Genomic DNA, 12315 nt, shown 5'->3' with positions numbered 1-12315 from the left:
ACTCAGTGGTTCCTGCAGGGCAGGGTTTAGAAACACTCATGCTACTTCCTGCACTCTGCTCTACGGATATGCTCACCTGAACCTCAGTTAAGTTTAAATCAACATTTAGGCAGGTTAGTTCTCTTATTAACAGAAACATTGTGGTTGCAGGACAGAACCAAACAGCTAGAGGTGCCTGAAGGCAAAGTCCTTTGACAAATTCCGTTGTAAAGATGAATTTTTGGATTTGAGCAATGACTTGAAAAATGTAATGCTAAATTAATAGTAATAACCAAGGGCTCAAAAGTGAGTGACTGCAGCATATGCCCAGTTCCCACATTTGGCGCACAGATGCAGAAGGGCCATATCTGCAGGCCAAAGCACAGGTTTGATTGTACAAAGATAACTTTTCGGTCATGGCTAGATTACAAAACCTCCTCATGGGGACTCTATAGACAGAAAAGTTTTTTCTTATCTGAAGTCATTTTGGAACAAAGTATAATTATTTTGCTATTAGCTTCTGCTGGGGTTAAAACATCATGAAATATCCCCAAAGCCCACACCTCTAAATTACATTGGTAAAGCAGTTAACATCATTAAGAGTAATAGTGAATATTAAAGTAGGTTCTGTTTATCGAGAGCTACTTCCAGCTATTGGAGAGGTCTGTATTGAGGAAAGGCATTAATTAGCAAGGCATCATGCATTAGTATGCACAGAGCAGTTTCACTGTCCTAGTATTCTATTCATCTTGCTACGTCTTTCCCATTCCATAGCCTCTCTGAGACCTACCAGTGCAGAGCTATGGGACATCTCTGAACCCATGGCCACCCGGATACTTTTATCTCCATTCCCACCAGTGGTTGGTCCAGCCTTTGGTTCCTACTGCCCACCTGCTCTTTGTCTTGTCTTTGTCCAAGTTGAACACTTGTGGGCAGAGATAACTGAACAGACAGCCTGAGTGGTGAAAAGACCTGGCTGAGCATACACCTGCATCAGTGAGTCTTTCAGCTACCTGGCTCCAGGCAGCCCTTCCTTTGACAGCTTTACGGCTGATACTAAAGAGAATCAATATGAGGGCAAGGGGCTGACATTTCATTTTCTAAAAAGTGATCCATTGAGGGCTAATCATCAAGCTGTGTTTACCAGCCTTGGGAAGTGACATTTTTTTTATGGGGGGAGGAGTGAAAGGAATCATCTCAAAGCAGCTCGACAGGCTCAATTCTCCAAGGTGGCGACTCATAATTAGAAATCCAATGTATCCTGCTATCAATCCTGCCTTAAATAATAAAGTGATCAATAAAAGCAGAGAGGAGATTAAGTCATCAAGCTCAGTGATGCTATTTTCTGTTAGCAATGGCTTTTAATAAACCTGTCTCTCCGCATTACATTTTCATGTGCTCTGCTCTTCTTTCTTCTTGCCAGCATGGAGGCTCCGAGTTTAACACCCACAGAAAGCTATAACAATGCATGCCTACTTTTTAGATATTATAATCATAGTGACTTAACTGCCCTTTAAGACAATTTAGAGAACAAATCAAGAGGAATTTGTGGACATTTATGATTGATACCATTAAACTGATCAACAGAGACTGACAAAATGTGCATCCCTCAGATACCAGACTTCAGATGCAGTAATGATACAACCAGTTTTATCACTTTTACACTGAAGCAAAATCATGCGATCGTTTTAAATGAGACTAAACACAAAGGTAAAGACAGAAACACTCACATTATGTTTCTGATACACTGTCCTTGCATTTGCAGAATTATTCCTGATGCTTGGGTTGAATTTGGGAGAATAAGTACTTCACAGAAGATTACGGTCCTGCTCTGATGAACTAACCATCAATCCAGTCTGCTGTGTTACTGCATATGATGCTGAATGACTGTAGCTTATGTTTCACAGTCATACCCACTCACATTGGAAGGACTAACTCAAAAGACCAATGCAGACTCATACGGACTAATACCAAACCCACAAGAATTGCCATCTGATGGCTTAGTTCACAACAGTGCAATTGTTTAATCCCTATCAGGAGTCAGTCCAAGAAAATCTACTGTACCCATACCCATTAAACTTAACTTCAAATTACACTAACCACAAATCTCTAACTGGCTTGCTATTCAATGACAGTTATTGGAACCAGCTTTGCATTTGAAGGGAAAATAGAGCTGGAACTATTGCCATTACATCACATACTGCTTGGTACTAATGTTGAGAAGATCAAAGCTACATGGGAGAAGGCTTGTAATGCAAATGTACTGTTTATGATGCTAATCAAAGAATTCAGCTTTGTTTGGAGGAGACAAAAAGCTCCCTCATGAAAGAAAGAGAGGGCTAGAGAAGCTTAAGTTCTTACCTCCTGCTGATGACAAAGGCTGCAATGAGAATGACCACAAGAACAACACTGCCAGCCACTGAAACAAGAAGCACTGTGGGATTGGTACCATCACCAATGATGGGGGAAGGAACTGGAAACAGAAAAGGGAGCATTAGTGTCAGACACTCTCAAAAAATCAACCTAGGTAGCACTCAGTGAGGCTTTCTGGCTTGTGAAGGCAGTTTAGAGTAGCACTCAAATCTACTTTCAGGCCTTTATTATACAGTCATTTGACACAATTTTCCAACAGGGCGCTAATGAGCTGAAGACATGATGTTTGATAATGACTTGGGGAACTTCAGTTCACTAAGAAAAAGGACTCCCCCTCCTTCTCCCCTTCGGTGTTGCTCAGAAGATATAACGGCTATGGTTTTTGCCTTTCTAAATGCTTTCCACCTTTCTTTCCTCCTTTTTTTCTCTCAGTGGGACCAGATGATCACTCCCCAGCTGACACAAAGTGAATAAGTTATTTTAAAACGTCCACCATCTTTCCCTTGGATGGATTATATTCAGCACTTAACATTCTGAAGGATGTTGCCACTAACTGGCATAACCTTAAACTGATTTAGGCAGACGTGTATGTCCAAAATAAAAAAGGCTTGGTCACATTGCCTTCCTGCCACCAAAATACAAACATTTTGAGGGCTAAATTTACATGTTTCCTTGAGCAAAGCGAAATGCTATACTGACAACATAATTTGAACAGTCTGTCTTTATATGACTGCCTAAAGAAAAGTTCAACTATTTGAGTTGATGTAGATCACCTAACTGATCTACGTCAATAACTTGCAAAAGGGAGTAAGAGGGTTCTATTCACCTACAAATGAGATATTCAAAAACATATGCAAACATGTGTGTCTCTTTATGCCACAGTGAAGTATTTTCATTGCTAGAATCTAGAATACAACGTACCTAATACGTGTCTTGGGTCAGATTCATGGCATCAATAACAGTCATGTGGCCATGTTAAGAACATTTTCCCATAACAGACACACCACAGTCCAAGCAACCAACTAGGAACTCCAAACACACAGCTCAGTCACACATGCACTCTTTGCTCAAGGAAAATCAAAAGAAATCAGTGGGCATGTCATTACCTGTGTTAGTTGTGAACTCAAATGGTCCACTGAAGTCTCCATATCCTGCTGCTGTCCTGGCCCGCACATGAAATACATATGAAGTCAGAGGGTTCAACCCTTTGATGTCAGTATTCCTGGAGGCTGTCTTCACAATGCGATAGCTGCGTTCATTTTGGTCCTAACAACAAAAGAACACCGTGGTGATCAAGTAAAAATGCTTCACTGCAACGTGAATTGTGGAACCCCACTTCCTTGCCAAAACTGTCATGATGAAAGAAGGTGAGTAACAATGATGGAATTCTCAAAATACATCCTAAAGGCTTCTGCTGTTGGCCTTGCTCAACACCCCTAGCACTGCGTGCTGCATGGAGCTCTGAGCAAGCCAAATAAGGATGATGAGGTGGTAGGTATGATGCTCATATATCACTGATTATTTAAGAAATCACACAATGAAATCCTCTGGAAAACAGCCAAGCATTCAAACAGGATCCTCTTGATGAACAAGCAACATTCTACTCACATTTGCTGGCACTTTCATTTCCTACCAGTTAGAAGCCATATAAAAAATAAAAATGATAAAAATACTTTAAGAAAAAAAGACTTAGAAAATGTCTTCCAGAAAGTCCAATCTTAAAAACTGTCCTATTTTTGGCTGGAAAAATCCATCAGAAAATATAATAATCTAGCTTCCCTGAAAATCAGATGACTTTTTCTGTATGTATGAGTAAGCAAATAAGTGATTATTAAAAAAATGCCGAAATATGCATGTGCATATGAGAGAGAGCACATGCAAACAAAAGCAGGTAATTGTAATTGTTCATTTTTACAAAGAACCTTTGAAGAAATAGCTCTTTTCATAGTTCCATACTTGAGAAATTATTTGCAGGAATAACATCTCTCTCCAACTTGGAAAGTATGAAGAACATAATTTTCTTTCCTTATTCTTTATTAAAAGCCATCCAGCCCACACTATCACTCTAAGTGGAAGCTATCGGCAAACAGATATTATTATTATTGTTACTGTGTTATATATTTCATTGCTATACTTCTATGAGCTACTGTCTCACTTCTGAACAGCATTATTGATTCTCATTATAAATATGCTTGCTACAAAAGCTCAGTTCCTAGGTGGGAAAAAAATAAACTCGTGCCATACAGCTGGAACAGCCTATGATTCTTGCTTTTCAAGCAACCATTCAAGTGCATGAAATCTTTAATTGGATTTTATCAAACTGAATCTATTTGGTTTCAAATGACTGAATCCTATCTGGAAAAAAAACACAATGAAATGAAGTTAAAAGCTCTCCCCAAACCCAAAAAAACCCTCCTTACTTGTCCATTTTTGAACAGTACCTTTTCATAGTATTTGACTTCATACTCCAGGATGACTCCATTTGGCCTGTCAGGTTCCAGCCAGGCCAAGGCAACACTGTGTCGCGTTATCTCTTTAGCCTGGATCAAAGCAATTGGTGATGGAGCTGCCAGAATAAAAAAAAAAAAAAAAGTAATTTAAAAAAAAAAATTGTAAGCAAGTTTTAATGAGGAAAATTTACTTTTAATCATAGCTTTCACAACATGAGCACTTTCAGAAACTGTTTTGCTTGGGGGGGGGGGTGGAGATTAGAAGCATTAAGTATTTTTCTTGTTTTCTCTAACAGCATCACATTTAATTCTCTCTAGTAAAAGTTCGTTACTGGATTCTGGGCAATACTATACAGGTGGGTTTTGAAGTCATAATACAGTTGTCTAAACACTGCAACGTTCATGACGCCCAGGTACAAACCTCTGTAACAGGCTAAGCTACTAAAAGATTCTGCCTTATTTTTGCCCTTTGTTAGGCACAGTGCATAAACTTATACTTTTGTTGTGGTCATTCTCTTCTTCCACCTCCTAAGATTAACTGATGTTACTTCATCAGCTATTTGCTTTACAGGAACTCTGAAGTTCCTGAGGGACTAATCTGGTTTTCTCTAAAGCTGAGAAAATATTGCCACTGAATTAAGTAAAATGAGAATAAAGCTGAATACACATGAATTTGGACCCTCCCATGAAAACCAGGAAAATGTATTTCAAGAGTCTGAGCCAATTTGTGCTCCCTAAACTCGCCCTGCTTACGTCCGCGTCTGTGAGCAGTCCCTGGAGAATGGGGAAGCTCAGTGCCCAAGGGCCAGATTCTGGCTTTGATAGCTCCTTCCTCAGAAGATATCAGAGATTGGTTCATTGTGTACCAAACTGACTTCATCTGACCCTGTCCCCTGTGGTGCTATATTGATACTATGAATAGGAAAAGCTGGAATACACTGCCAAGGGTAAGGGCGCTGCGATTTTGGGAGAAAACCTAGCAACAAGCTAAACTCAAAGATCTTTTAAACTGTATCTATGTGCAGTAATAAGGGCTGCAATGAAGAAGATAATGGAAGACATCTCATTGTGCACCCTACAGTTTCAATAGAGCCCCTGCTAATGCTGAAGTTCAGGTTTTTGACTGGCTGGAGGACAATGTATACTCCCTTTGACTGTGATAGCAGCAGATTCATGGCTGTGCTGGGGGAACAGGTTTTCTGAAGATTTATGAACCTGGCTGCCCCTTTCTTGCTGTTGTGTTGCTGTGTGGTCACGTCTCAAGCCAGCTGTTATCAAGCTCTTTTGATGTTGACAATAGCTGGTGTAAATGGTGGAGTCTCCAGGGATAAAAAGGGATATTCATGAAATTTTTAATCTTATCTAACAAAGCTGTCCTGTATAACCAGAGATTAGAGGTCTTCCTAAATTGAATATATTTTTTCTTTTGTCCCCTGAAGCTGTAGCCATATTGCTCTTTTTCCCCTCCTTTCCCTTTCTTGTTGTTTCTTTTTCTACCCTTAACTTGGGGATGATGATCCATGAAAATGTTAGAAAGTAAAAAGTATCCTTGAAACATATATCCTTGAAAACTAGCAAGAAAGACAAATAAATAAAACAGTCACAATAAATGAAAGGAAAATTGAATGTTGAAAGCTTCAAACTTACTTGACCATCAGACAGTTCTGATGGAAGTGAAAATAACCAGTATGTGCTGCACAGTCACAAAAGGGTGTCTCCTCTTGATGTGAAACCATCAGGGAGCTGCTTCCCGATTTACTATTTGACAGTCTGGCATCTCTGTTAGAAATGCCTCCAAAACCTTTATCTCTTTTTTCCTTGTTTGTCTCTCACATACAAAGGCAAATACTGGGTGACAGGGGAGACTATAAACAGCCAACAGGGAGGATCCAGGTGTGCTCCATCAAGTTATATCTGTGGCATGGCTGAGAACCTGCTTAATAACCTCACAGTTCCTCAAAGGAGGATCAGACTTTTTTTTTTTTCCCTACTCTGAAGTAAGACTACTGCTCAGCAAATAAATTAGAAAACACATTTGTTACCCTAAAACACACACACCCACCCCCCACCCCCATTTCTGATAAACCAACCAGAGGGAAATATGCTTAGTTAATTGGTGCCTCATGAAGGGCAGACAGGCAATTCTTTTTACTGAGAATCTGTCACATGCTGGTCTGACCTCAGGAATTGTAGGCAGAAAGTTCACTTTTATTCCTTTTTTTTTAACCTCCTTGGTTTTCCATTTCATTTCTGGAATTTGGTGAGTCCTTCAATATTGGGCTGATACATGCTGTATGAAAATGGATTTCTTCTGTGTTGTAAAATGGCTATTTGCAGCAGAATAATATGTATTAACTACTGCTTCTTGTGAAAGATGCTTAGCTTTATGTAATTTAACAAGTGCTTTCTCATGTCTCTCAAAAATAGACAGCTGATCTGACGCACTACACCACACTGGAATAAACAACCTGCTCCTGGCCTCCAGGACAAGAGGCAAGAAGCATTTGTACATCCATTCCTTTGATATGATGGATCAAAGACGATTTGTACATCTATTCCTTTGTTACTCCTTATGATTATAATTGTAAGAATGGCCCTATTTTTTCCTTCCTGTCCTTTACATGCCAATTCGTCCTACTTAACTTTTAATCACTTCTTTTGTTCTGTATTCTGTAGATGAGCAACTTGTTTCTGAGGTTTTGTGTTTTGATTGTACATCTTGTCTCCCCATATGCTATACAGAAATCCTAAGAGTGTTGAAGTCCAACTACAGGATTCAAATCAAAGCACCATGATTGCAAGAGGCTGTCCAGGAGCAATTTGACATCTCTGCAGCACAGACCTATAACAGTCTACGCAATAGGATAGTGATCTGCAGCCCTCTGGATCTTGCGGAACTGAGCTCAGTAACCATGGGGAGTACGACGGTTATCCCAGTGCATGTATAAAATCCTCCGTTACCAATTCTCTCAGATCTGTAAATAGCCCTATGAATCAGGTTTATTTATTTCCTTGTTTTCCAGGATCCATCAGCTGACCTGAGAGGGCTTCTAGTGAAAAAAAAACAGGCCTGGGTCTCTTGGACATATACCACCCAAAGAGCGTAAGAGTCCTGTCAGTATTGCTCAGGACAAAGAGTGCATCACCACTGCCAGCTCATCATGGCAGTACAGGCAGCAGTCACAGACTTCACAGGGTGAGCTTCTGCAAAATATTTACATTCTTTGTTCTTCTCTCTTTTGCCTTTAAACTGCCTCTTAGGGATGATGTGAAGATAAACATGTAACAGGTTGTAAAAAGATGCTTTGATCATAAGCAGAATAAAAGACAGAATCTTCCCTTGTACATGCGTGGGCTAACTGTTCATGGTATACACACGTTCCTACCAAAAACATACTGAGGACAGCTTGACTGAAAATAATAATGTACATGATTAAGATGTTTGCAATAAGATCACATAATATTTTTGGATGAGAGTGGGTGATCACTTTTTCTTTCACTTTTTGTACTTTCCTCCTCCCTGCTTGCTGGTATTTGGAAGGGAACACTAAGCAAAAACTTGCTTCTCAATGATCACTGCTTACAATGGCAACTTTTTCTGCCACACGTGCACAGACTGTATATACACCAAATACCAATTCCACCAGAACAGCCCATTTCACAGGGAAGAATGACAAGGTATTTGACAGGGTCCCCTTGAACAAAAGCACCAAGTGTAACTTTCCTTAGTTCAAAGCTCAGCAGTTCCTCTCCCTTAAAAACCCCACTCCCTACTGATGTGAATGTTGCAATTTTCTTTTATCTACTTCCTCAATAACCTGCCATTAAACACCTACTAGTAGTTTTATTACTGCGGTTCTAAGCGTGCGGCCTACAGAGAGGGAAAGAGCACAGATGTACTACAAAAACTTCACCCAAATGCCATAAAGCCATATCCCAAGGCTAGTAAGTGCTGAATTGTAACAGTTTTGAGGCACTTTAAAGGATTGCAAAAGCAGAGTGTCAGTTTTTCATTACTGGTTCAAACTGGGGGGAGGGGGGGGGGGAGAGGAAAAAAAAAGCAGGAAATAAATAGATGCAATAAAGTCTCTGGCATGTAGGCATCTATGAGTGAAAACAGCCCTTTATAAAACTACAACACATGAGTACTCAGATATCAAAGATACACAATGCCCAGTGTTTTATTGAAGATGCCTTCTTAACCACAGCAGGGTTTACTTTCCACTCCCCATGATTTGAATTTAAATGGCTTATGTTTACTCAAGGGGTCTTTCACTGACTGAAAAATATACCCACAGTTTGTACATTGTCTCAGCTAAATTCAAATAACATATTTAAATTTAATTACTTGAAGCTTAGGGTTTTTCATGCTTTTCTTTTTTTCCTTCAATTGCACACAACACCACTTATTGTTCTTATCAATGCCTATGTGCTTTGTCAAGCATCAAAATTAAATGCTTGAAAGCACTAATGATGTTACTGTGATTAAACATTTTTTACCTTCCAGTGTAGATACTAAATGCCTGCTCCATTATTAATTACTGAAAAAAAAAAAAAATCTGAGAATCTAACACCAAAGAAAAGTCCTGTTTGAAATCAAAACAAGAAAATAAAAATGTTTGTCTTAATTGGGACAAAACACATTTAAGGGAACCTGGCACATTTCAGGTTTTCTCTTTGAATATTTACCTTATAATATGGTGGGCTTTTACACGGGATTTTGTAAATGATATTCTTAAATAATCTCACAGTAGGAAAAGGATATAAAACACAGAGAATCAAACATTTCTAATAATTTCTAAAGGCAACATTCTCTAGGCCAGATTTGGATAATTTTATTCATGTAAGACAACAACTTGCTCTATTAGCTGCTGCACTGACTTCAAATCAAGCAAAGGGAAAAGTATCCAGCCCTACAGAGCTCCAAATACCAGAATAAATTCAAAGGAAAACAATTGCACTCTTTCTTAAAATGTTGATGTTCAGTTCTGCTTCCTGTTGGTTCCTTGGGCCTTTTACCCACACCTCTCTCTATTCCAGGCAGAAATGTTCCCGTTTCTGAGTAACACCACCCCTGTGCCCCAAGAACTCCTGGCAAAGGCTTTGCAAACAAAGTAGAGTGCATTTTAGCTTGACCAAATTTCCAAACACATGCATAGCACACATATAAACCATGTATGTACATAAGAATAAGCACATGAAAGGATTTTGCACAGGTGAACCTATGTGCACACACAGATTAGATGTCTGTGCATGTGTGAAGAACTGAGATAGAGTGTAGCACTCCAGTTCTTCGCTGTCAGTACAACAACTATGCCTTTTTCCTAGGGACCAGCAAGAGTCTGCGGGCTGGATGTGCACTTCTAAAAACTAACCGCACGCTCTTTTTTTTTTCTTTCTTTCTTTCATTATTCTCTCCATGCAAGTGGAGCAAACATTTGTACTAGTGATGATTGGGCCCGGTTAGGACTTGGACAAGGATCTAGAGGCCCTGGTTGCTCAACTGAGCCACTGGAAGCCTCCCAAGACATTCCCAAGTCCTCTGTCTTCCCACCGTCTGCCTCTCCCTCCCCCAGGAATGACGACTGGCAAGAAACTCCTCCCAGCCTGGAAACAGAGACGGGCCAAGATTCAGGCCAGCACTTTCAAGCTTTAGTGTTTAAAGAAAAGACTTTAAATCTGCACCACTGGAGTAAAGCGCCCAAGGTTATCCACCTACGCTTGGAAATCTTGGCTAACGTAATGTGAAGCAGTGTGACAGCTGAACTTGGCCTCCTCTCAATCCCTTCAATCAACCACAATACTTCTGAACTAAAACTTTCCCTCCTTGTTACTAGAAATTACAGTGCTCAGGAAAAGCACCACGGTGCTCTCACAGGACACCCTCATCCCAAAAGGACAGGCACAAGTGATCTTCCCTTTCTTTTCAGGCTCCACAACCCTGGCACTGCTAAAGAGATCTGAGAAAAACAAGTGACAAACCTAGCGAGCAGCTCACATCAGTTATGTTTGTAATTACGTGTGTATAAAGAAAGGGACTAGAAAATGAGATTTTAAAGACTGTTAACATAGCATTATTATCTTTCAAACATTTCCTCTATTTAAAGTTTTCATTTCTTGCCTCTCCCAGAAGAACCTGTGCCACAAATCTTGCCAAACCACAAAAGCTGGCTCTGACTTGCATCAAATCAAAAGACTGAAGAAAAACCCAGGCTGTTAGCAGCAACAAACAGTAGTAGTAGAGAATTATTAGTATTGTAGTTTTACCACCCTACTCCAGTTTCAGTTGTTGGCGGCATCATAGAGACAGAATGGTTTGGGCTGGAAGGAACCTTAAAGACCATCTAGTTCTAATCTCACTCTCAAAGCCCCATCCAGCGGGGCCTTGAACACTGCCAGGGATGGGGCAGCCACAATTCCTCTGGGAAACCTGTTCCAGTGTCTCACCACACTCATATTAGAGAACTTCTTCCTCATATCTAACCTTAACGTACCCTCTTTCAGCTTAATGCCATGCCTCCTCATCCTATCCCTACATGGCCTTGTCAAAAGTCCCTCTCCGGATTTCTTGTAGGCCCCTTTAATTATGGAAGGTTGCTATAAGGTCTCCCTGTAGTCTTCTCTTTTCTGGGCTCAACAAGCCCAGCTTTCTCAGCATGTCTCCATAGGAGGGGTACTCCAACCCTCTGATCATCTCTGTGGCCCTCCTCTGGACTTGGTCCAACAGCTACATGTCCTTCTTATGTTGGGGGCCCCTGACTTGGACAGAGTACTCCAGATAGAGTGTCACAAGAGCGGAGTAAAGGGGGAGAATCACCTCCCTTGACCTGCTGGTCCCACTCCTTTTGATGCAGCCCAGAACATGGTTGGTTTTCTTGGCTGTGAGTGAACACTTCCGGCTCATTAACCAACACCCTCAAGTCCTTCTCCTAAGGGCTGCTCTCAATCCAGTCCTCACCCAGCCTGTAGTTGTGCCTGGGACTGTCCCAACCCAAATGCAGTACCTTCCACTTGGCCTTGTTAAACTTCAAGAGGTTTGCACTGTCCCACCTCTAAAGAGTGTCAAGGTCCCTCCAGCATATTGACCACACCACGCAGATTAGTGTTGTCAGCAAACTTCCTGAGGGCACACTCATTCCCACCATCTATGTCACCGACAAAGATGTGAAACAGCATCGGTCCCAATACCAACCCCTGAGGAAGGCTACTCGGCACTGATCTCCACTTGAACATCAAGCTGCTGACCATAACAATTTGAGTGTGACCACCTCATCAATTCCTTATCCACCAAGTGGTCCATCTGTCAAATCCATGCCTCTCCAGTTTAGAGACAAGGATGCCATCTGGAACAACGTCAGTTGCCTTGCAGAAGTCCAGGTAGATGACATCAGTCACTCTTCCCTTATCTACCAATGTCACAGCCACATCATAGAAGGCCACCAAATTTGCCAGGCACAATTTGCCCTTAGTGAAGCCATGCTGGCTGTCTCCAATCACCTCCTTATTTTCCATG

The 12315-nt window shown here is 40.8% G+C and overlaps 1 protein-coding gene across 3 annotated transcripts in view; it reads right to left on the bottom strand.

Annotated features, from left to right (window-relative positions):
• EPHA4 (EPH receptor A4) overlaps positions 1–12315 on the bottom strand; it is a 360887-nt gene that overhangs the window by 22980 nt on the left and 325592 nt on the right. For all 3 annotated transcript variants that reach the window (XM_061453043.1, XM_061453045.1, XM_061453044.1), the window contains 3 exons: positions 4794–4918; positions 3459–3618; positions 2341–2452 (listed from right to left, as the gene is read on the bottom strand). In XM_061453043.1, the coding sequence (XP_061309027.1) occupies positions 2341–2452; positions 3459–3618; positions 4794–4918 (397 nt within the window). The remainder of the gene's footprint in view (positions 1–2340; positions 2453–3458; positions 3619–4793; positions 4919–12315) is intronic.

The sequence above is a fragment of the Pezoporus flaviventris genome, unplaced genomic scaffold (genome assembly GCF_033815535.1).
Source record: "Pezoporus flaviventris isolate CSIRO_AGI_PZ_B2104156 unplaced genomic scaffold, CSIRO_AGI_Pfla_v1 ptg000013l, whole genome shotgun sequence".
Lineage (NCBI taxonomy): Eukaryota > Metazoa > Chordata > Aves > Psittaciformes > Psittacidae > Pezoporus > Pezoporus flaviventris.
The sequence above is the reverse complement of the archived record's forward strand: the minus strand, read 5'-3'. Positions and strand labels throughout refer to the sequence as shown.